The sequence below is a fragment of the Pagrus pagrus genome (genome assembly GCF_965226575.1).
Source record: "Pagrus pagrus genome assembly, chromosome: 12".
In the NCBI taxonomy this organism is placed as follows: Eukaryota; Metazoa; Chordata; class Actinopteri; order Spariformes; family Sparidae; genus Pagrus; species Pagrus pagrus.
This window is the reverse complement of record NC_140196.1, coordinates 22,705,540-22,728,723: the sequence shown is the minus strand read 5'-3', so window position 1 is coordinate 22,728,723 and position 23,184 is coordinate 22,705,540. Positions and strand designations below refer to the sequence as shown.

At 39.7% G+C, this 23,184-nt stretch overlaps 4 protein-coding genes across 6 annotated transcripts; 1 reads left to right on the top strand and 3 right to left on the bottom strand.

Annotated features, from left to right (window-relative positions):
- Nucleotides 1–602: 602 nt before the first annotated feature.
- On the bottom strand, nt 603–4,489 carry LOC311267266 (caspase-3-like). Its single transcript, XM_084370233.1, has 6 exons — nt 4,243–4,489; nt 2,796–3,142; nt 2,631–2,662; nt 1,789–1,894; nt 1,133–1,688; nt 603–957 (listed from the first exon to the last, which is right to left on the bottom strand). Exons 2-6 carry the CDS (start codon nt 3,133–3,135, stop codon nt 807–809), a joined length of 1,185 nt encoding a protein of 394 aa, XP_084226359.1. The 5' UTR covers nt 3,136–3,142; nt 4,243–4,489; the 3' UTR covers nt 603–806.
- A 2,308-nt stretch (nt 4,490–6,797) lies between these two features.
- Nucleotides 6,798–9,421, top strand: LOC311266082 (uncharacterized protein; the record flags this gene model as incomplete). Its single annotated transcript, XM_084368266.1, has 5 exons — nt 6,798–6,895; nt 7,416–7,524; nt 8,696–8,806; nt 9,017–9,095; nt 9,228–9,421. 5 exons carry the CDS (start codon nt 6,798–6,800, stop codon nt 9,317–9,319), a joined length of 489 nt encoding a protein of 162 aa, XP_084224392.1. The 3' UTR covers nt 9,320–9,421.
- Nucleotides 9,422–11,279: 1,858 nt separating this feature from the next.
- LOC311266997 (uncharacterized protein) lies at nt 11,280–13,404 on the bottom strand. Of its 3 annotated transcripts, XM_084369770.1 has the most exons (5): nt 13,197–13,404; nt 13,019–13,120; nt 12,860–12,936; nt 12,673–12,723; nt 12,023–12,094 (listed from the first exon to the last, which is right to left on the bottom strand). In XM_084369770.1, the coding sequence occupies exons 1-5, from the start codon at nt 13,249–13,251 to the stop codon at nt 12,089–12,091; spliced, it is 291 nt and encodes a 96-aa protein (XP_084225896.1). In that variant the 5' UTR covers nt 13,252–13,404; the 3' UTR covers nt 12,023–12,088. The 3 variants fall into 3 exon arrangements, with proteins under 3 accessions (XP_084225895.1, XP_084225897.1, XP_084225896.1); XM_084369769.1 differs by having other exon boundaries at nt 11,280–12,723; XM_084369771.1 differs by having other exon boundaries at nt 11,280–12,723; nt 13,019–13,093.
- Nucleotides 13,405–14,183: 779 nt separating this feature from the next.
- Nucleotides 14,184–22,836, bottom strand: ccdc39 (coiled-coil domain 39 molecular ruler complex subunit). The gene is made up of 20 exons (XM_084369766.1): nt 22,582–22,836; nt 21,435–21,554; nt 21,202–21,348; nt 20,948–21,106; nt 20,754–20,846; nt 20,516–20,644; nt 20,219–20,410; nt 20,036–20,142; nt 19,812–19,944; nt 18,508–18,702; nt 18,243–18,407; nt 18,021–18,158; nt 17,562–17,770; nt 17,327–17,450; nt 17,046–17,205; nt 16,858–16,964; nt 15,278–15,418; nt 14,899–15,078; nt 14,679–14,767; nt 14,184–14,431 (listed from the first exon to the last, which is right to left on the bottom strand). The coding sequence occupies exons 1-20, from the start codon at nt 22,672–22,674 to the stop codon at nt 14,257–14,259; spliced, it is 2,856 nt and encodes a 951-aa protein (XP_084225892.1). The 5' UTR covers nt 22,675–22,836; the 3' UTR covers nt 14,184–14,256.
- Nucleotides 22,837–23,184: the final 348 nt, after the last annotated feature.

Genomic DNA, 23,184 nt, shown 5'->3' with positions numbered 1-23,184 from the left:
TAAAGTCCAACAACCTCATTAAAGGAAGTCAAATCAGATCTCTCTCTCCAAGTGCCTTGATTCTCTGACCAGAATCATAGTCCATAATCTGCCGCCTCAACCAGCAATCTGTTTAAGGAGGTTCGCCTTCAAACAGATATCTTCACTGTAGCTGCTGAGCTAAAAGTGTTAGCGTGCACCCCATCGAAAGTGGTTGCACGCACACTTGCTGCACATTGATAGTGAAAATAACATCTTTCAAATTGATTCCAGATCTCTGATTGGATTACGCTGGACGAGCTGCATGGATCCACTTAATGTCTGGGTTTTTTTGTACATTTAAAACAAGTCCCCATCTACTTCAGTTGTTCAGGAGAATGCTGCAAAGCTGTTTTGTAGTAAAGCTCCTGAAATGTTTTGTGGACTATGAAACTTCAACCAACTTTCCATTGGCATGGGGGTGAGTATGTAATGATTGAATTTTCATTTTTGTGTGAACTCATCCTTTACAAACATTGTTTTACGAACATCTTCAGATACTAAATATGTATAGATAAGTTAAGGGGACAATGAAATGCCTCCCCATGAAACATGAAACACAGACACAAAAAATCAAAACACAATCAAAATCAAAACAGATTTATTCTGAGACACACATCTGTGACAATATAAAAGACAGTGGTTCAATGTGATGATTTAGAAAAATAAAAGAGTTAAAATGATAAAAAAAAAAAAATACATGTTTAAGAAATCCCTCCCCCTGAGATAGTTATAGATCCTCTATTAAGACCTTAAGTATACTTTGTTTACATGATCTGTGCTGAGCTTCAAAAACGATGTGGTGTCAACACAAGGCTCTTCCTCAGGGTGTACCTAACTTCAGACATCTGCTTCACTTTTCCAGGTTGCTGATTTATTGCTTCTTTCTGGGCCACCTCATTGTTCACACGGTTGAGGATGGTCGTCATTTCGTCACCGCTAAAACCACAAACAGTGTTGAAAAACACATTACTATCGCTTTTCAGTGAAGTTGACAGTATTCACTGCATGGTAAGGTTAATATAATCAGATCTACAATATACATCATATTGTGGACATTACTGCATTTTGGATATTTCAAGCCACACTGTTTATTTTTGAGTTATATATTTACCTCGAGCAGCCCTCCTTTAGCTGCTGACACACAGATTGGATGAACCAGCTCCCATCTTTTATGTGTCTGAACGATTGGTAGTCTTCAACAGTTGAAATGGCCACCAGAAAATCGGCTTCCTCAGGAATGTGTTGTGCTTGAGAATCATCAGCCTGCAGATCTTCTGACAACACTCCCCGATGTGTCTGCTTTCCCTGGCAGGCCTGGATCAGGAACACTTTGGGCTTGCCAGTGAGGGCTGACTGGTCGGTCGCCTTGAAGGTTCTAGTTATGTGTTTAATGGAGAGGGGCTTCCCATCAGTCCCACTGACCACACCGCTCTCTCCGTGACTCATAATACAGCAAATGAAGGCGTCGCCATGTTCAGGTGATGGAGGAGCATCCTTAAGATCAATGAATCCGTTGCCGGACCACTCCTGAACACTGAACTCCTGCAGCTGAGAGAGGTCGCTGAGGGAAGCAAAGCACTTCAGTGCCCGATCCATCTGGTCCCTGGTTTGGTCTTTACACATCAACACTCTGAAGCCCAGCCAGCTGAACACCTCTGCCAGACTTTCTGCAATAAAATTAATTTAAAAAAAAGAAAAGTTAAGCTACAATCACCAACAGACAGGACAATAGTGTAAACCTGTGAATCCGTCTACTTTGTGACATACCAGCATCTTTGTCGGTTCCATGTCTTTGTTTCATATACGTGAAGTTCTCGTTGTTTATGATCACGCAGAGGCCGGTGGGCTGGCTGTTCAGCTGGTACTGCTCATCCTAAAAACAACAGTTGGACACATACACATAATGAACAACTGAAGTTGCATTTCAAGACTTTTCTTTCCTAGTTTAAATGTTATTAAATATTACAAATCTAATATTTTATATGTAAATAATACTAAATACTACTACTAAACTTTATTGATGGACAAATATTTCAGTTGTAAATTATTTTCAGAATGCCTTATGATTTATTAAAATATCAGATAAATTACTTTGTAAATTGTTCATGGATTATTATATTATTATTTTTTTTACTGTTTTATTAAATTTCTTTTTATTTGACAATTAGTTATTGATATATGGCGTGCTTTATTTTTATTTCCATGACACTTGTGTTCCTCCATAAACACAAGCCAACCAGCCTGTGTCTGCAGGCTTTGAGGTGAACACTTCAATTAATTCAATCAATTTATTATTTAAAGTGCAAAATCACCATGGTACATGGTCTCAATACACTTTGCAGTAAAAGCAAGTACAATAATAACAGACAATAAAAATAAACAAAGCAATAGTAAAATAAAACAATAGTAAAACACCAGAGGAAAGTGATAAAATTAGTTAGTATAAACCAAAGTATTGGGTAAAAAGATATGTTTTAAGACGAGACTTAAAAATTGCAGTGGATGTAGCTTGTCTAGTAATTATCTGTGACGATAATTCTCGTGTCTCTCTATCAAAGCAAAACTAAAATAATGTAATGATTTGTTTGAATATTGATTAAAGGCCTCACCTCCTTACGTCTCCTCTTTTGTGACGGACCATCTGAGGAAATCAGAGTGAAACAGAATGACACCTCCAAACATGAAACTCAACATCATGTGAAGCAGACAGAAGGCTGGTAGATGACTTATACTAGACAGTCATCTCTATACCAACATGATTTATGTTAACATACCACTGTGTTCAGCTGAAGAGGCTTGGACTGGTTTAGGTAAAAGGCTGGTCTTGGTCCACTGTATCTCCTTCAGCTCAGGGTAAGTGCCTTTAATTTCCTCATCAGTTTGCAGGAGGTCCAGGAACTTTTGGCAGGTGTCTTCTCCTTTATCCAATATCTTATCCACAAGCCTCACGACATGCCCCTCTACATCTACTTTGTTGATGCTTCTGAGGTTGTTGTACTCTCGTCTAGTTATCAGCTTCTCCTCATCCACCTTGTTGAGGATTAGACTGTAGTCTGCACACAAAGTCGCCTGAATGGCTGTTTTATTCCTTCTCATTGTGTCTTTGGCTGCCATGCTGAATCTGACACAGAAGAAGACAAGAGGAGTCAAACAGTCAAACTGTAAAAAGCTTTTTCTTACATACTGTTGCTTCTACACTCGAGTCATTACCTGACGCACATTACAGAGTAATTCATCGTTTTCTGTTTTCTGCAAGCATTACACTGGATGAGTGTGTCTTCAAAATGACTTAACATGACCTTTAACTAACTAACTAACTAACTAGTTGGAATTCAAGCTAACTTTAGTCATTTATATTTTTATATCCGGTCCTACAGACTGACATCACAGTTGGACCTTCACCTGGATTATTTTAAGCTCTTCTACTAAAGAAACTACAGCATTACGACACAAACACAGTGGTCACTTGTGAGAAATTAAATAGTTGTCCATTCAGTAAGCAATATATATAATATATAATATACTGTAAAGACCATATCAGGATGTGAGAGCAAAAGGGGAGAATCCCCTTTTGGTGTGAGGGTCATAAAGTCCGATAAGAGGCAATTGTCTCTGCCTGAGGTGTTACAGGAAGATAGATGGTAGATGACATTTACATTCTAATACAGCATCAAAGGGTCACAGTCCTGGGAAAGGTACAATCAACCAAATATCAAGGGGTCATTGTTGTGGGAAGAAATGTTGTAACTCCCACTCTGTTTGTATTTAAGTCAGAAACATTTGGAAGACCTGAGAGAACACTTCAGGTCTTCTCTCCATGCTGCATGTATTAAAGAGATCTGATTCATCATGTTGAGTCTACAACTCTTCTGAGATTTAGCAACTCTCAACCTCACAAAGGAGAATTTCCACTGCAAACTGAGTAAAGCTTTGGTAACATACCGTCAGTAAAAGCTTACTGTAACATACTGTAGTATTGCTTTGACACTCAACAGTGTGTCCAACATCAGTGAGCATGTTTTTATAAAATAGTTAACTAACTAGCTAGTTGGAATTCAAGCTAACTTCATACTTTTACTTCCGGTCCGACAGACTTACAGTCAGTTGAACCTTTTCTACGATAATGTGAAGTACCGTAACTTCACTACTGTACTTAAAAACTCTCTACAGAAATACAGTGGTGATAACATAATACGTTGGTACTGTTCGGACGGACTGTACCTCAGTACTTCTGGTCCTTGTTCCCGCCGCTGCTTTCGTTTTCAAACTGAGAAGTGAGTCAGTCAGAGTCTCTGCGCCGCCGCTGCTTCACAGCGGAGACACGCTGGTGTCCACACAAAGTTTGCATCAAGTATAAACCATTCACTTCTTCTCTCGTGTGCTCCGGTTATATTATCCCATGTGTGGATGTCATCAGCTCGTGTGAAAGCAGTTCACTGAGTAGATAATAGTACAGAGTAGTACAGTGACAGACGATGGGTGAATGTAATGCGTGGCTGCCACCTAGTGGAGAAATCTTCACCAAGTCATATTCAAAGACCTGAAATATATGGAAAACCATTTTAGTCTAGAAACACACAAATACTTGCAGGAATGAATCAATAAGCGAGCAAGTATATGACGTGAATGATTGTGCCGATGAAATAAATAAATGAAGAAATAATTAGGCCTAGATAAATGAACACAAGTATGTAAAAGTTCATAAGAAGCATCTAAAATGACAAACTACGTGACAAATGTCTTTTCTCTTTATCACACAATTACTGGTTACTATCTTTTGACATCTATTTTATAAATGAACCACAGCTGTAGCCGACTGGCTGTGTTCCAACACTTTTTCCTTTGCTATTAAAATGAAGTGTTAAAGGATAAGTTGAAACTTCAACCAACTTTCCATTGGCGCGGGGTGAGTATATAATGATTGAATTTTCATTTTTGGGTGAACTTATCCTTTACAAACATTGTTTTACGAACATCAGATACTAAATATGTATAGATGAGTTAAGGGGACAATGAAATGCCTCCCCATGAAACATGAAACAAACAACAACAACAAAAAAATCAAAGCAGATTTATTCTGAGACACACATCTGTGACAATATAAAAGGTGGTTCAATGTGATGATTTAGAAAAGTAAAAGACTTAAAATGATAAAAAAAAAAAAGAGTACATGTTTAAGGAATCCCTATAATTATAGATCCTTTATTAAGACATTAAGTATACTATGTTTACATGATCAGTGTTGAGCTTCAGTAGTAATGTGGTGTCAACATAAGTCTCTTCCTCAGGGTGTACCTAACTTCAGACATCTGCTGCACTTTACCAGGTTGAACGGACCTCTCTTTCTGGCTTACTTCCTCGTTCACATGCATCTGGTCATGAGACTGTGTTCGATACGCCATGCTCCCTCTTTGTAAAACAGTTTTTCTTTTATAGATGCACAGTCTCCAAGCTCACATCAACAATATTTTATCAGACTCAACCAAGCTGCTCCAGGAGCCACAACCTCCACCATCTAATCGGTCAACCAACACACAACAGCCTTTAAATGAGAACAGTTATGGACAAGATAATGGGGTGGACAGGATTTATTATTAGAATCTGGAATTGATTGAATAGCCTAAAGGTCACTGTTACGGAGGCGGTAAAGCAGTCTTTGTTTACCATGAAGCATCTTCACGATCTAAAGACACACAATTTATATCCTATTACACTTTGTGAACAGGCAAATAGGCTACAGCCTCAGCTGAAGTGCACAGTCATACATATCCTATACTATACATGCAAACCATTTCAAGAAGGTACAGCAAGGTACAATCAACAAACAAACAAGCTAACAAACTAACATGTACAAAGTTTTGCCAACTCACCAATAAATGGTCTGGGTGTTTCAGCAGTGCATCAAACTCCAACTAAACCTTCATCTCCTGTCCCCAAATGTCCAGCTGATCCATTTCAGTAACATATTTTGTCCAAAACACAGTATTCCATGATTAAATGGTAACAAAATAGCAATAGCGGATGCTTTTATCTGTCACAAAAAACACTTATATCGCAGCAGATGCCAGTATCCCTCTGCACCGGAGATCATTTGAGCAGATATGAGCGTCTATGCTCGCTCTAGAGCCTAAAACAGCCAATGAGTGATTGTGATTGACTGTCAATGACAATGATTTCACATGCCATTGTTAACCACAGAGCATCTTTAGGGTTTACAGTAAAAACAAATAAGATTTAATTTTCATGTTCTCTGTTACTGAACCAAACTGATAGCTACAGAGAAACAAAATGTCTTTTCATGTGCTGTCAGTGGAGCCCTTATGAAAACTGTTTGTAGAAAGAAATGTTGCTGTTTTACTCAAGTTCGAGGTCTCTGCAAATTGATCTTTCAAGCCGTCCTCAATGGAAAGCAAAGGCTGCAGAAGGTAGGAAATCAATCTAAAACTGATATGCTTCTAAAGGTATTCAGCCGTATATTAAATGGTTACACAATCCATAGTTAAAGGGCCAAAACATACAGTTACCTGGTTGTTCAGTGTGAATGAGTCAAATTGTTGTAAAAATAACTTCCTCTCTGTTACTTCTGATGAATTGAATCGCCCTCTCCCATGCCGTGGTCCATGTATAATCAATGTTATACTGACTTTTTTTTTTAGTTTCGCCACATGACCCGTGACGCACTGCCCTTTTAAACCATCCGGGGCAGATCGAGCCGACATTCAGAAGACGACCACGCACTTGACCACATCTTGGACAAAGGCCTGATCCACGTCAGTATGGACCTGAAATTCCTGTTTATAGCTTCAGCTCTCCTGCTGGGGGCCACGCTCACCATCTCACTAGAAGACCGCACCTCACAGTGCAAAGTCAAATGGTAATGTAGAATTTGATTTCTTTTTTGGGAGTATTTGTGCAAAGTCAGCATTTAATTAAGAGAGGACAAGGAGATTTAATGAACTTGTGTTGAGTCAAACTGTATATGAGTGCGCTGCAAATACTTTGAGGGAATCTTTGAATGAATTCTCGGTAAATGTCTGTGTAAAATTACTTCATCTGATTATTAATCTCCATACTGCTGCTGTTAATGTTCCCTGAGCAGACGCTGCATCATGTGACCAGTGAGACATATATAATGCTGGCGTGTGGGATGCATGAAATCCAGTTTAAAGGGGTCAAAAGCCTGTTAGCCAGGTTACTTCAAAGTTTTGTGCAGGCTGATTTCTCACGCATGTTATCTTGGATATGGGGAGACATCAGGACTCACAAGACTTACATTGGTCATACCTCCGCAGAGAAGCAGAAAGCTATGATAATTCACAAAATCTAGAGTCTGTTTTCTGTTTTTAGTGTAATATGACAGTGACAATTCGATAAACTCGCTGCTCTCTCTGCAGGTTGTTTAACATCTCGTGCGACAGCGTCTTTGGAAGGGTGGTGAGCCAGATCAAGGCCTGGCAGATCAGGCAGAGCTGTTTATACGCAGGAGAGAGGTGCTCGTACGAGGTCAGAAACATCTCAACCACATAACATGCTGTTGAATCATAATTGATCATGAATAAGGAGTCAAGCGAAAGTTTTATGTGAGACGAATCCTCATTTTCAGCATAATTTAAAGCAACATTATGTAACTTTTTACCTTAAAACAACACCTTCAAGATCATTTTGATGGTACAGTGTAACAGGGTGAATGGTGTCTCTGTCTCAGCCACTCCGCCCCATCACTTGTTTCTGCCCAATGTAACTTCAGTGAGAAGGAGAGTAATGAGTTTTGTTTGTAGTTAGCACCTACATTACATCTGACATATTGTTGCAAACCTGGTATTTGTCTTCACAATTTCTACATAATGTTGCTTTAAATGAGAATAAGATTCCAGGATGTTAGAGATGGATGTTAACATGTTAGCTCAGAGAGATAATACCCATCTCAAACAATCAGTGTACATAGTCCCTAACTTAAAGGTGCACTATGTAGTTTTGGGGAAGAAATTTTAATCAGAAGAGAAAAATCTTCATTGACTGAATTTGAATGCCACACAAATTTCATACTGTTTTACTTTGTTTATATGTGGCGGACTCTGCCACCTTTTCTAGCTACAAACTGTGTTCTGGGACCTTATTGTCCTCTGAGAACAGCTTGTTTATTCAGTTATGGAAAAAATAAATAATTCATTTGTATTATTGCCTCATTAATATCGTTTTTTTTTTTTTAGTTTGCATTTTTTCTCCAAAACTACATCGTGCCTCTTTAAATGTTTTAGATAGACCATAATGCCTTTTGGCCACCTGCGCACAAAAAGTTAACAGGGTCTATTCTGGGCCAAGAACCGAAATCCATTAAGTAGTTTTTGTGTAATCCTGCCCACAACACAACCATCCAAGAAACGGACACAGGTGAAAACACAACCTCCTTGGCAGAGCCAGTGAACACTTACAGCTGCATTCACCTTTGTACATCTACACTACGGTCTCCTATGCACCATTTATTAGATGTTTGTATAGTGGTTATAAAAGCTAAATAAGCACTGCCCAAGTAAAGTTAGACCATTTTCAGTGTGGTACACCCGTACTTGATGCATAGAGTTGAAAATATCCTCCTTTCTTCACAACCTAAGCTTGAAATATGCAGCATGCAATGTTTCCTGTCAGACCTGACTGACTTTGAGATGTGCTGCAGCTCGTGTCAACGGCTCCTTACGTGATCACCGCCACACACACGTCTCGAGCCACCAGAAAAGTGAGCGACCTCCAGTTTCTTCTCGAGCAGTCCACCGTCTGCAAAATGACTGTAAGTGTGTGTTTTCTTCTGAATGAGTATCCGGGGTGATGCATGTTTAAACCTGCCGGACTCACGACAGCACCAGTACTTAATTTCATTCATATATGGCTTTGATGAAATGAAGATGGAAAATGTGTGTGAAGAGAAATGTTATTTTTCTGTTGGGAGGGATAATCAGCTTTAGTCACCGACATTCCTCCTGATGTGTGTGCTGTGCAGGGAGAGGCCGTGTCTGAGTTCTCCAAAGATCCAGCTGATAACAGCACAAACTACTGCAGCCTCCAGAATCTGATGGAAGGTAAATGTTTGATCTAACCACAGAAGAAACAACCATGAAAGTGGATTTACTTGTGTTGCTTCCTATTCATTAATCAACCTACATCAGTGTTTTAATCCATAAGAAGCCATGGTAATGTGTGCTCTTCTTCAGGAAGTGACCTGATCAATGCTGAGGGATACAAACAGTTCAGCAACAAGTGGATCTGTTCTGGGTTTGATACCGCCAACTGCACCTTATCTTAGGTGTAGAAAACTGGTTCTTAACAGTGTGTTTTCTTCTTGTTTTATTCCTATGTGCATCATTTGTATCGTTATATAGTTGAAAAGTTGAAAAAAAAAAATGCTTGTAATAGGAGTTTTAAATGATTAAGTCAACTTTTTTGTCTTTGTTGGTTTTAAAGGAAACATATTATGCTCATTTTCAGGTTCAGAATTTCATTTCAGGTTACTACTAGAAAAGATTTACATGCTTCAATGCACAAAAAACATCAGTTTTCTCATGTCCAGTGCTGCAGCTCTGTATTTCCCCTCTGTCTGAAACGCTGTTTTAGCTCCTGTCTCTTTAAGGCCCCTCCTTCCATACACTAAGTCTCCTTTGATTGGTCAGATCAAACATGCCTGACCCAGCATCGCTAAAAACATCACAGCAGCAGTGCTGAATCGACTCTTATGTGCCAAACTAGCATACAACACGCAAATGTGTGACAGGGTGAAGTAGCGTGATGTAACAAAATCAGGGAATTAAAGGCGCGACTACTTATGAGGCATTTCAGGAGCAGTGTTTTCTGTGGGAGAGAGGAGTTTCTGTTGGTGCGGACTTTGACCCCTTTAATTTTTTCAAGATGTTTTACATGCACAAGAAAATATAAAACACTGAAGTAAAAAAAGAAAAAGCGTAATAGGTCTCCTTTAAATAAATGCACTGATATGAGACTGAGGATGTTTTAACAGCAGATGCACATCAACTTTCCCTGAACACCATGTAAAAAGAAAATTGCAATTGTGAGCAGTGACTTGTATAAAAGTGTACCTCGAGAATTAAATGGCAGGATGCATTAAAATTCATGCAGTTTAACTAACTCTGTGTGGATATAACTAACAGAGGAGCACTGATGCCTTCAAAAAGCAGCAGCGCTGACACCACACTGAAGATGATTGTTCTCACACTGACTGTAATCAGTTTATGTTGTTGTTTTTACACCATGACCGTGATTCTGCTTCACTCAAACAGCATATCTGTCATCAACCGTGACTCACTCACCACCATGACTGTGAAAGGATTGTATTGTATCGCATAAAGTGAACAGATGCTTCTGAGAGATGTATCGTTAAAACAAATAAAATTAAAAAATGAAGCAGACAATATATGTTGTTTTAAGTACTGGGTGGTTTGAGAGGTATCGTGTGAGCAGGCGGCGTACTGACGTCTCAGTGCCTTCATCTTCAGGCTGTGGTCACCCTCTACTGGCTGGAAGTGAAACTGCAGTAATAAGATTCATATCGGTATGAACAGTTAAACATTCCTTTGAAATTCCCTGTCCCTTTACATTAACTTATTATTTACTCATTAACTAATTTTACACATGCAATCGTGTTTTCTGTATTTCTCACAAAGATCTGCTGATGTTTCACTGCAACTAACTGAGGATTTGACTGTTTTAACGTTCCTCCTCACTGTCCAACTTGTAATCCGCAACATAAACTTCCTTTAAAATCCTTAAACAGTGTCTTTTGTCAGCAGACTGCAAAGGTATCTCAGTTACTGCTGTAGACTGCAGTCCTGCCTGCTAAACAACTGTGTTGACACAAAAAAATGTGACATTCATTCTTCTGCTTTGTTCAGATGTACCGGGCTGCTCAAACTCACTGCCAATCCTGCCATTGAAACAGGTTAGTCACTTCTCATATAACCTTTGTTTGTCAGTCAATGCGAGCGTGTTAACTGGAATACAGTTTGGAGTCTGTCCCCTATAAGTGAAACACACCAGTTCATCCTTTAGAGAACATCGTTGTAGTGTTGTTGTTTTCTTCATCTTCTTCCATGACTTTATTAAGACTGAACATGAGCAGAATTAGATCCAGAGTTACTAGATACAAAAAACACCTCAGAATCTCTGCCCACATCTCCAACTTGTTCAGGGATTCAAACAGTAGAAATGGAAGTGGAACAAAATGACCAGTCAATATGATAATCAGGCTTCTGGTTTATTTCTTTTTGCACCTTTACTGACTTTTACATCAACTCAGTAATCATGTGTCTAAATCCCTTTAAAGAAAGAATTTCCAGAAATACAGTGTTTCTACCCTTATGTATTTCTGATCGGCTGCAAAGTATCAGGTTTATATTATGCAATAAGGTACCAGAAAATCAGTTAAAGAAAAAAGAAAATCAAATTCAGTCATTATCTACTCACCCACATGCTGATGGAAAGTCAGGTGAAGTCTCTTAGTCCATAAAACATTTCTGGAGCCTCACTGAAAAATAGCGTTGCAGGATTATCCTAATCAACCAAAGTAAAAAAAAAAAAACAACTGTGTAAAAACATAAAATGGCTCCATACAGCTCAAACACTCCAGAGTCTGCAGAAGCATTGCGATATCAAATTGATTTGAAAAAACCTTATTTACAGCCTTGACGCACAGTCAAGCTTGTACACCCACTTCAGACGGGGTGTGCACATAATGCTTTTAGCATTAGGGGCTATAATGACGATTTCAGCTTTTAGGAGGGTGTAAATAATGTCTTTTCAAATTGATTTGGGATCCAGCCTTTGGAGACTTGGATTATGCCTGATGAGCTGCTCGGAGCCATCTTATGTTTCATTTTTAAGCTGTTAATTTACCTTTTAAAACAAGTCCCCAGCTACTTCAGTTGTTTAGGAGAATGCTGCAACGCTGTTTTGCTGATAAGCTCCAGAAATGTTTTGTGGACTACCAAACTTCACCTGACTTTCCATTGGCATGGGGGTGGGTAGGAAAATGGTGATTTTCCTTTATCAGTGAACTTATCCTTTAATTCTGTGAAATTTAAGAGGGAACATGTCTCTTCATTTATGCATTTTTGCTTGCATTTTGGTTCATATTGCCACATTACTGATTTCACAGTTCCTCCCTCGTTGCCGCTCAGTTTTCATGTTTAAATCGTTGACATATTTTTCAGCTGAAGCCTGAAAATCTAGTAGTCAGCTTACAACGGCTTCCTCCAGGACATTGCAGTGCAGTTTAGTGTTAATTTCATTGATGATTATTCAGAATGGTGTGAGTATTGTTTCAAACTTCTATAATTCAAATCATGATAAAACGGACACCACGCTGCATTATTCATTTTTACTAATCTCTCTTTGGTGAATCAAAGCAAATGCAGTTACTTCACCTGTATGAGTTTAGACCTGATCAGGCCTTGCTCAGTTTAATTTCATCAATTAAAATCGACCACTTAAAACTCATATTTGGTCCTCAGTGGTGGTATGATACTCTACTCTGTAGAGAATCATTTTCAAAAGTCCAAATCTTTCAAGTCTAGCTCCTGTAGAGCAAGTGACCAAACACACAGAAACTAGTTTAGTTTAGGTTTAAACTCTGGTGATTTTCTTTACTGTCAGACTGAAGTTCATATCAGGTAGGAGCTGCTGGATCATGCTGTAGAGCTGAAAGACACAAATAATTTAAATTGAATCATATTCAGGTCAGTGTCCGCTAATTATCCCTTTGTGTGCTGCGCACATCATATCAGAGAGCACAATTTGGGAAGAAGGTGAACACGGCTAGGAATTAGTTTGTTACCTGATTCGTGACTGGAGCGATTGTTGTTCCATTTAGCTCCCGAGAGGACTGGAGAACTGCCTGAAGGATTACTATAACTGCGGAAAAGATATTCAAGATCATTTAAGCCGTGCTAGACTTCAATATGAATTATATTCTGCACAATTTAAATGCACTTACCATTGTCTGTTGGATCAGATGTTGATAGGACTGATGTGGCCTCGATTGGAGGTGGAGAGGGAATAGGTAACATGCCTGTGATTTCAGAGGAGGGAAAGGAAGCTGGGGAAACATTGGATGAAATTACACATCTACAAAATCTCCTTTAAACCTTGCAATGCTTTCTGCCTGTACTCACTTGTCTGTGCAGCACACGAGGCCAAACATCCAACAAGCAGGATCAGCAACAGCATGTCGATGTTTTAGTTTAAAAAAAGAGTAAAATCTGCGCTGAGAAAGTGTTCCCTCTGTTCCCACAGAGCCTCTGGCTACTTTTGTTCTGTACCAGGAAACAACACCAATATTCAGAGGGTGTGGAAAAAACCAGTAATACAACCTTTTCACAAAGGAGTGTCTGAGTCACTCTGGCAGGTAAAAAATAATTATCCAGCCTGTTAAGGTTTAAATAAACTGTGGCAGCAAATTCTGATGTGCGCAAACACCAACTCTGAGATTAGTTTTATTGAGATTTCTTGGCGTCTGTTACAGTTTAAAAACACACAGTGAAAACTAGAAAGCAAGGATCATGATTCTTTTTGTTTTAAATAAAAGAAACATTGACATTATGATGTCTATGTATGGTGTTCTAGAGATATCTACTGAAGTTAGCATGCTAACCAACTAGCTCTCACACATTTCAATCCAAAGCTCCTGTGATAGCGGCGTAAACACAAACACTCCCCTGGTCCACGAGCTCCCAATCCATCCATTAGTTGCATAGCTAACTGAGCTAACTAGCCAAGGGCAGCCACGGTTAGCAGCAGTAAGCAGTTACTTTGGTGATATGCTGCCCCCTTTTAGTTTTGTGTATGAATTTGACAGGTGGCCAATTCTTACATATAGCACCTTTAAGTCTATCAATCACATCCAGTGTTTCTGGTGATCATCAAGTCTTTCTATTGGCTACATATGATTTACATGAATAAATATAATCACTACAAAGACATAAAGACTACAAATAACAAGTTTAAGAATAATATTTACAATAATTGACTTTTTTAAGGGTCAAAATATGGAATGACAACACACACCAACTATCCTGAACACATTTCAGTATTGTTGGTAATGACACAGTTAATCTGTGGAGCTATAACTAACTAGAAGTAACTCTCTGTCTCTTGTTGGCTGAGGCGTTAAATTGTTCTTTATCTACATCAGTAAGTAACGAACAATCAGCCATGAGACAGAGGAGCAGCACACTACGGGTTCTTTGACTTCTTCCTGCTGCTGCTGCTGCTCGCACAGCTGGAGCGACTGGAGGTGGCGCGAGGAGGCGAGGTCACCGACAGGTCCAAGCCCAGTTCCACACTCTTCAGCATGGGGGAGTGAAGTGCTGAGGCCCTGGGGCTGCTGCCGGCTGAGGACGCAGGAGACCTTCAAGACAGAGACAGAACAACACCATGAAGACACAGAGGAAGAGCAGCATACCAAAGCCTCCTGTCAGGGTACACAGGAGCTTGAATGGAACTGAACTAGAACATGTTTTCACATTTTATTCATACAGGTAAAGACAAGGGAACATCTGATGAAAGAGCAGTATCACTTTCATCATGCGCAGTATTATGCTCAGAAGTTCATCTGACGACAAGCCCTCATCATTTCTCCAACCTCGACTACTGACCTCATAGGGGCGGAGCAGCGGGCTGAGTTTATCTTGGAGCTTCGATTGCTGGTGGGAGTGGAAGACAGAGACGGAAGAGACAGATTGGCCTGAGACAAACAGCAGAAAAAACAAGGAGGTTCATATTTTCACTTAAATTCCCTAAATGACTCAATCATCTCAAATCACGGCCTGTCACCACGTCACTCTTTATTAAAATGCAGTGTTTCTTGTTTCATACCTGCAGGAAGTACTTTTCCAGCGCTGGTCTGAGGTCAGGGTTGTCCTCCATGGCCTCGTTCAGCATCTTGTCAATACTCTTGTTGAATTCTTTCAGCTCCCTAAGCTTTATGTCCTTCTCCTCAAAAGTCTCAGTCTCTGTGTTTTTTGCTACATGGATCTCTTCGGTCAGCTTGGAGCACTATCAGGCAGCAGGACAATACAGCATTTACTGTACAATTATGGTAACTGCTAATTATTGTTTGTATTTTAGGGTGTTTGCATTCTTTTATTTATTATTCCTTCCCAATGCATATTGTACACAGTGCACACTGTACACTGTGGTAATGATGACAGATGTTAAATGTGTTTAGGAATAGAGGTACATGCAGACATCAAACCTGCTTTGTGGTTCTGTCAACCTTCTCTTGATGAGAAGCGATTTCTTTGCTCAGTTCACTGACGAATGACTGTCTGTGCTCTATCTTCTCTTTCTCCACCTGCTCCTCTTGCAGCAGACTCTCCCAGGTATTGCTCATGTCCTGGAAATGGAGAGCGCCACACAAGCATAGAGGTGTGCACGTACATTCACACAAGGTCAATTTCCCCGGATGACTCAGATAGATAGAGTTGTTGAGCGAGTTTATAAACAATCTAATACTCTCTCAGGGACACAACTAAATAATACAACGAGGCTGTGTTATACCGATGAGATGAGACAGGAAATGAGGATGGAGGACAAGTGAACTGAGGAATGTAGAGAGAGTGCTTCAGCAAGGAAGATAGTGGAAATGGTGAATAAATATTAAATGAGGAGTATACAGTCTATTGATATGTGGTGCAGTATTAAAGGGTAACTCCCCCTGAGTGACATCAATGGAGGTTTTCAATCAGATTACATGGTGCTTCCTCTGGAGTCACAAAAAGCTTTGTACTACTTTTTATCACTTAAAGATAGCCCTTAAAAACAAAAGAACATCTGATGTATTGCTAAATATTTCTAACCAGTAACTAAAGTGTAATTGTTACGTCACTAACTCAACCAACTGACAAAGCTAACGTTCGTATGCTAGCATAGCCCATTCACTTGATACTTGATTACACTGCTGTTAAATAATGATAAATAATGTGAACTGTTACGCTTTTAAAAGACATTTCCGGAAAAATTACACAATATACCTAAAAATACAAAAACAGTCTTAACATTATAACAATGTTAAGACTAAATAATAGAAATACATCAGCTAATGTAGGAAGGTTAGCATAATCTGATTTTCTGACTCAATCTAAACTGCGTGAATAGTATTAACTCTGAAACACACATACATTTCTTCACTCACACATATATAAATGATAAAAAAGCCATTATCTGTTAGCATTAACTTTGATATACTATGAATTTGATCTGATTAAACTGTTACCATGGAAGCTACTTGAGATGCTGCAGTGACTTCCTGTTTACATAGTTGATTGCTTTTGATTGTACAGTGCTACAGACATTTCCTATTAAACAGTTTACGAGTCTTTACGAGCTGAGATGTTTCTTGATTTTTTGTAAATCACTACGTTGAAACTAGTGATTTGGTTTTCGAAAAGTAGTAGTTAGAACTTAGGAACTGGTTTATACACAAGCTTAGTTGGGATATTCAAAAAGCTGGTGCAACCAAATTCACAATACCGAGAGATGTGTCACACATTTATAGTGGTGAGTCTGTAGGTTTGATTTCTTGGTCATGGACATAAACAGGACAGTTATGACATATTTACTTTATACTATCAACTATATGATCATTAGAAGGTTCACACTAGTAATAAACGAGGGATACAGATAAAAACTGTTTGACCACAGAGTTGACTAGATGTCACATAAATAAGTTACTTCTGTGAGTATTGTAATGTGACACAGTGAGTCACTGATTTAAGATGAGACATTTAATATTCAAGAGTTAATTGCTCCACACAGGCTACAAATGGGACTAACCTGTAAGTCCTGTTGGTGCTCTTGGACCTGTCTTTTCTTATATCTCAGCATCTCTTCAGTCGCCCTCAGTTGCTCTTCTAGCTTCAGATTTTCCTGGTACTCTGGACCTAAAACAGAGAATAGTGAAATTGACTTTGTGATCAATGAAATCCGGTTTAGGTTCATTCAGTCCACCTGCTCATACGTACTGGATTCTTTTGCAATGCCGAGGGATGAGCGAAATGATGAGTTACTATTGTCGAACAGCTGGATGGTGTTCTCCAGAGCTCTATGTTCCAGCTCCATCTTACGGATTTTAACATCCAGAGCGTCTCCCTGCCTCTTGAGCTCCTCTCTCTCTTGTGCATTCTGAAGAAAAACACACAGCAGTGATTCAAAGTGCTGCTGTGCACTGCAGGAACAAATCTGACCTCGTTCAGCTTCTACAGACTCTGCATGGAGCATGATGGTGCGTTCAAAGAACTCTTACCTTTGTGATGTAGTAAGCCTGGGATTTCTCCTCTTCTCCCTCAGGAGCTGCTATCGAAAGCATCACGATCTCAAAGCGTTTCTTCATCACGTCGATCTTGGACAGTTTCTCGTTCAGTTCAGCACTGAGACAGAATCAATCGCTGAGATTAATGGATCTATTCTTGTAAAACTACTATAATGTCAACAAGTTTAATCTGTTTGACCTTACAGAACCGTGAGATGAGGGCTTGTACCTGAGTCCCTGTCTCTCCTGCTCACTAATCTTCAGCTGTTGGTTCAGCATTTCTCCGTACACCTTGATCTCATCCTCCCTCTCCTTTATGGCTTTCTGCAGCTCCAGCTTCCTCTTCTCAAACGACAGCACGCTGCCCGCCTGGCTGTACAGCAGGTCCCTCATACGCTTCACCTCCATCTTCATGATGTTGTGCTCCACGATGTTGTCCTGATGGGAGGTCAACAACACAGTGCAGGGTTTAGTTCTGCATGCAGGTGGTGTTTATCCTCAGAGACACGACAATGTCTGCTAATCTGTTGTGTGAAACTTTTAAAACATCATGAACTGGCTGATGATGTTGTTAAGGAAGTTTTTTCCAAACTTTTTTCTCAGTGGTATCAGAACTGATCTTTTAACTTTGTGTGTAAGTCTATATGGCTGTTATGTGGGTGTTTATGCTGTGACATCATCTAGTTACCTGTTTCCTGAGCCTGATTCTCTTCAGCTCCTCGTCACCGGTGTTACAGAGCAGCAAGAGCTCCTCTACCTTGTCAGTCAGATATCTCTTCTGAGCGTCTGACTTCTCCTTCTCTTTCCTAAGATACCGTGTATCGTCCTGTCAAGACAAAGACTGGATTTATTTCACTTGTTTGGTTTGTGAGAAAAGCAGAACAGTCTGGTGACGAACAATTAGACTGACCTCAGAGTCTTTGAGTGCGATGGTGATCATGTTGGCTGTCTTCTTCTTCTCCTCTAGAGCTTCGGTCAGCTCAGCGATCTTCTGATCGAGCATTTGCTTTTCCTCGGAGTGAATGTCACCCTGCAGCTGTGCCAGTTTTTTATCCAGGCATAAGATCTGGGTGTCCTACATGAGACAGGAAAGTGAAAGGAAATGTTTTGGCGTTTACAGACGGGTGATAATGTGACTGCAGGTCACATTTGTGTGTGTTTTCTGGTTGGCATGCCTGTCCATTGATGGTGCTCTGCTGTCTTATAAATTCCTTCTCCAGTTTTCTGAGCTGGCTGTCCAGGTTGGTGATGGTTGATTTACTCCTGGAAATCTTGGCGACAGAATCCTTCTCCTTCGTCTTCAGGGCCTTGAACTGTTCTTTATGACGGCAAAGCTCCTCCCTGTAGTCACGCAGCTGGACATCCAACTCCTACAGCAAAGCACAGGTCAGACAGGGACACACAGTAGTTTTACAGCAAGAGCTATATCAATTTGTCACATGTAACAATATTTCTTAAAAAACAAGATTTTTATTAATTTATTGTGAGAGGGACATAACGAGGTTAAGAGCTAATTCCTGCATTTATATTGATTTATATCAGCCAGGCAGGATGACATGATATATGATGATTAAATTAGTTTCCTATTATATATTGGTAGCCCAACAAAAAATAATTAAATTCTATCAAATTTGCTGTATAATTATTGAAATACAACTAGTTAAATTCACAATTAGTTTCAGTCTGTTTAGTGAGTAGATAATGTTGCTGCGCACTGTCCTTTACTGTTTCATCTTTTTACTGATGTTCAATTCTGTGTATTTTATGAGAATACATGAGAATAATATGAGAATATTATATAAAATGTTTGTGTTTGTTTATTTAGTGTTTGTATAGGGCCTGTGGTTCTTCCTGTACAGGGTGTGAAGCCCTGTAGCCTGAGAGGTGAAACCCAGGGCACACTTTAAGCTTTACTCGTGTGAGCAGAGGGGAGAAAATGAGGGCAACCTAGATTCATGTATTAACATTGTTAACAAATCAGAGCTTCTCTAAACCTGACAGTCAGTGGAAAACGTTGAGGGAATTTTACCAAAGTAAATCAAACTGAGGGAAAGTAAAGGAGGATGGAGCGGGGCAAAAATATGATTTTGAAAAGTGACGTGGACATGCAGCCTTCATCAGTTCCCTGTGGATATTATGTCACCCCAACAAGCGTAACACCGCAGAAAGACAATTTGTACTTAAATGTGTTTTCATAGGTTCACTGATATGAAGATTATTATCTTTTATGTTTTTATGTTTGTAATTGTTTGAAGCCTTTAACATGCTCTGTTCAACAGTGCAGCTTTAAATTCATGGCAATGCGACACACAGCTGTTTTGATTGAGTCTAAAGCTTTCAGCAAAACCAATCAAAGAGTGTTCTGAGACGTAAAAAGGACCTGAGATGAAAAAGTTATAACTTGTTCAACAACAGTTCTCTTCCAGCTGCCTCCATAACAAACCAACAGTTTATGGTTGCAGACTGTCGGGCTGCTGACCTTGATTTTCAGCTCCTCGTCCTTGAGGAACTGGTCCATCTGTGCAGCTCTCTCCTCCTCACTGAGGGCCGACTGAGTCACAACTTCCAGCTTCTCTTCCAGAGCAGCGTTATAGGCCCTGGCCTCCTTTAGTCTACAACACACACATATATACACACAGAGCTTGTCAATGAAAGCTAGAGTGATAACTTAGCAACAGACACGTGTTTCAGGATCTCACTGACTTCTTGTTGTTGTTGTCATCGATGTCTTTCTTCATTCTGGATATGTGTGATGTCACAGACTTCACATCAGAGATTGCTCTGTCCCGTGTACTTTTGCAAGTGTGGAGCTGTAGGACACATGACAATCAGTCTCTCTTATAATATGAAGTGAAATGACAGATGAAGATTTCATGTTGAGGAGACCTCATCCTGCAGCCTCCTGTAGTTATTTTCCTGCTCCTTCAGATCCTGCCGCAGCTTCGCAGCCTGTCGCTTGGCGATGCTGATCTTCCTCTCAGTTTCCTCATTGTTGTTCCTCTGAGTATCCAGCAGGTGTTTCTTATCTGTCATGACAGCGTTTCTTTCCCTGATGTTCTGTTTGGCTTGGGCGAGTTGCTGGTTGGATAAAGGTACAAGAACACAAATACTCTGTTCACATTCTGTTGGAGTTTAGTTTAGCTGTAGTATGAGTGAGCAGGAGTGAGGGGTCAGAGACTTTACCAGTGCACACTGCTGCATCTCAGCATCCCGTTGCTGCATCTGCTTCATGGTGTTTTCCCATTGGTGGATGAGGTGCTGTGTCTCCATGTGGGCCTGCTGCAGATTTTCTGTAGTTTTATCCAAAGCAATCTGTTGGGAAAGCAGAAGAAGAAAGTATTCTTGAGTTTGTCACATGGTACTTTTTCAGCTTCTTCATTCATATAAACAGCAAGAATGTAGTGAAACAGTATTTTCTTACTTGTGTAGATAAAGTCTCAGTCAGTTCTTTGTCAAGTGCTTTGCGCTTTTCATTGGCCTCCAGAGTCTTCTTCTCTATAGCCAGAGTGAGTGACTGTGCCGGGAGAGATTATATAGCTGTTAGCTCAGGATGACTTGAGTTTAAGAACAGAACAGCCTGTTGATCCTTATATCATACAGCTCTTTTCTCTTCACCTTGATCCTCTGCTCGTCTTGCTGGGCATACTTGATGATGGCCATCATGTCCTCATCTTTGCGTGCTGACTCCTCTAAAAATGCGTCCATGGTCTGCTGGTCCCAGTTCGTCTGGTTTCTAAACTCCTCCAGCTTCTGTTTGGCCTTGAAGATGTGGTTCTGAGGATATGGAAAAATGTTAGGTGGCACTTTTTAGCTCCAACAGCTGTAGTTGATTCTATGTTTGAGGTGTGCATGTTGTGGATGGTATAGACCTTTAGCATGTTCTTCTTCTCTCCTAAAGATTGTTGGTCCTTCTCCGTCTTAACCATCTCCTGCGCCAGGCGACCTGTCTCCCTTTTTGCAAGGGCTGTGAGGTGTTTCTCCAACTCTTCCTCTCTTTCCTTTGCCCTGTACAGGGCCTACGAACAGAGAATCCAAATGAGAAATTAACAACACATTCCTCTCTGACACATAATAAATTAACAGTTCGTTCTCATTCACTTACCTCAGTGTTTTTCAGCTCCTGTTCAACATTTTTGAGGAATTCAGTTATGAACTGCTTATCATCCTTGTTTCTCTCAAGTTTGTTTTCCAGTTGCGTGAACTCCTTCTCTTTTTTACGAATCTGTTGTTGATCAGGTTAAAAGCACAGCATAAGACATAATCTCACATAGTGTGCCTGTCACTGCATGCAGAACATTTGTCTTATGATACATGGACAGAGTTACCATTGACTTGAAACACTTTGTGTGTTGAAGGAAAACTTTAAAACTTGTTTCATGTGGTCTAGATGCTTACAATGTAGGCTAATTATCACAATGTGAGTAATGAGCTGCGACAACTTTATACAAAGGTTCATCATTGGCCATGCTGTTAGTTCAATGCAAAACAACTAGGAAATATGACTGCAAAATATAGAGAAATTCAACTAATAATTATTATTATGATGTAATTTGTAACAGGAATCACAGAGCAAAATTCCACACATTTAAAAAGCTTTCAAAACTATATCCATATTACATGATGTAATAATAAAACATGCTACGTTCTAAACAATGGTGCAATGTATTCAATGTATTTACAAATAAATGAATAAATGTAACTCATATATAGCCATAACTTAGTACCATTAATTATGAGTGCTTGCATGATGTCTCTTTTTCTTTACGCTTATTTAGATTATTGCTTGTATAAATTAAAATGTTCTTATAAGTGAAATTATAAAATATAAATGATGAATGTAAGATATAAATCTGAGTTATATTCTGTTTGATTTTGTAATAAATTCATTTCTGAGCAGTCGTGTGACATTAAATGGTTTAAAGGGGGATATGGAGGATCAATGCCTCACAGTATAAAATAGCCCTACACAAAACTTTAACTTTATGGCTGCCAGTGTGTCTCAATTGTATGCGCTCATGTGTGAAAGACAAATACCCTCAGTGGTCAGAAACAAGTGTTATGCTCTTTTGTTAGGATGTATGGCAAACCTAGTACTGTTGTCTCCTGTTACTGTGTAGTCAACACACATAGTATGCTACTGACGCAGGTTAAAAAACTTAAAAAACTCTGCCTATGTACCAAAATAAAAATTGTTATCGGCGGTGGTGTGAATAAACAGAGCTAACGCTAGCTGACTGTCCCACACTCACCTCCTCTGTCAAAGCCATGTTTTCAGCGGTGGCTTCGGGGATAGCAAAGCGCTCGTCCCAGTCCGCCTCAGAAACTGTGTCAGCACTCGACATTTTCCTGCGGGGCGTCACAGACTCTACAACGTGACGAAGGATGATTCAGACTGGTAAGTGTTTCAGCTACTCGATGATAATCTGCCTCTTTCTCCTGTTTCTCTCCGGCTCGATCAAACCGTTGTAACCGCCGCCTGTTGACAGTCGCCCTTAGCAACCGCACGTGCCCTTAAATGTTGTCGCCACAGGAGGCAGCGCGAGGCCGGAAGGATGCTGCAGAGCGGCTCACTTTGAATTTCTCCAACGTGGGAACAAGTGAGGGCCTCGGAGTTATGAACAAACCTTTTTTTCTTCCTAGATAGTTTCTTTTGCAGGATTTTAGGAGCCTGATGTGAAGTAATTCAGTTTAGAACAGAAAAAAAGACAGACTTAAGATAAAAAATGATGCAACGAACACATTTTTTTTCTGTCTTATTGCTTTAATCCTTTTTGACTGTTCTTTTTTTTTTTTTAAAAACAATTATCTTCTTCTATCTTCACATTTTTTAGTTTTGATTTTATAATTTCATT

Bases quoted from the DNA above. Each gene is read 5' to 3' on its own strand.
- LOC311267266 (XM_084370233.1), bottom strand. From the start codon at position 3,135: ATGGCAGCCAAAGACACAATGAGAAGGAATAAAACAGCCATTCAGGCG. The intron at 1,895-2,630 runs GTGAGGCCTTTA...TGTTGTTTTTAG, and splicing joins AAAAGAGGAGACGTAAGGAG to GATGAGCAGTACCAGCTGAA. The intron at 958-1,132 runs GTAAATATATAA...TTGTGGTTTTAG, and splicing joins CTAAAGGAGGGCTGCTCGAG to CGGTGACGAAATGACGACCA.
- ccdc39 (XM_084369766.1), bottom strand. From the start codon at position 22,674: ATGTCGAGTGCTGACACAGTTTCTGAGGCGGACTGGGACGAGCGCTTT. The intron at 17,451-17,561 runs GTACAAGCCCTC...ATTCTGTCTCAG, and splicing joins CAGGAGAGACAGGGACTCAG to TGCTGAACTGAACGAGAAAC. The intron at 15,079-15,277 runs GTTTGATGTCTG...GCTGCCTGATAG, and splicing joins TTGACAGAACCACAAAGCAG to TGCTCCAAGCTGACCGAAGA.
- LOC311266997 (XM_084369769.1), bottom strand. From the start codon at position 13,251: ATGCTGTTGCTGATCCTGCTTGTTGGATGTTTGGCCTCGTGTGCTGCA. The intron at 13,121-13,196 runs GTGAGTACAGGC...ATGTTTCCCCAG, and splicing joins CTCGTGTGCTGCACAGACAA to CTTCCTTTCCCTCCTCTGAA. The intron at 12,724-12,859 runs GTAACAAACTAA...TGTGTCTTTCAG, and splicing joins TCGCTCCAGTCACGAATCAG to CTCTACAGCATGATCCAGCA.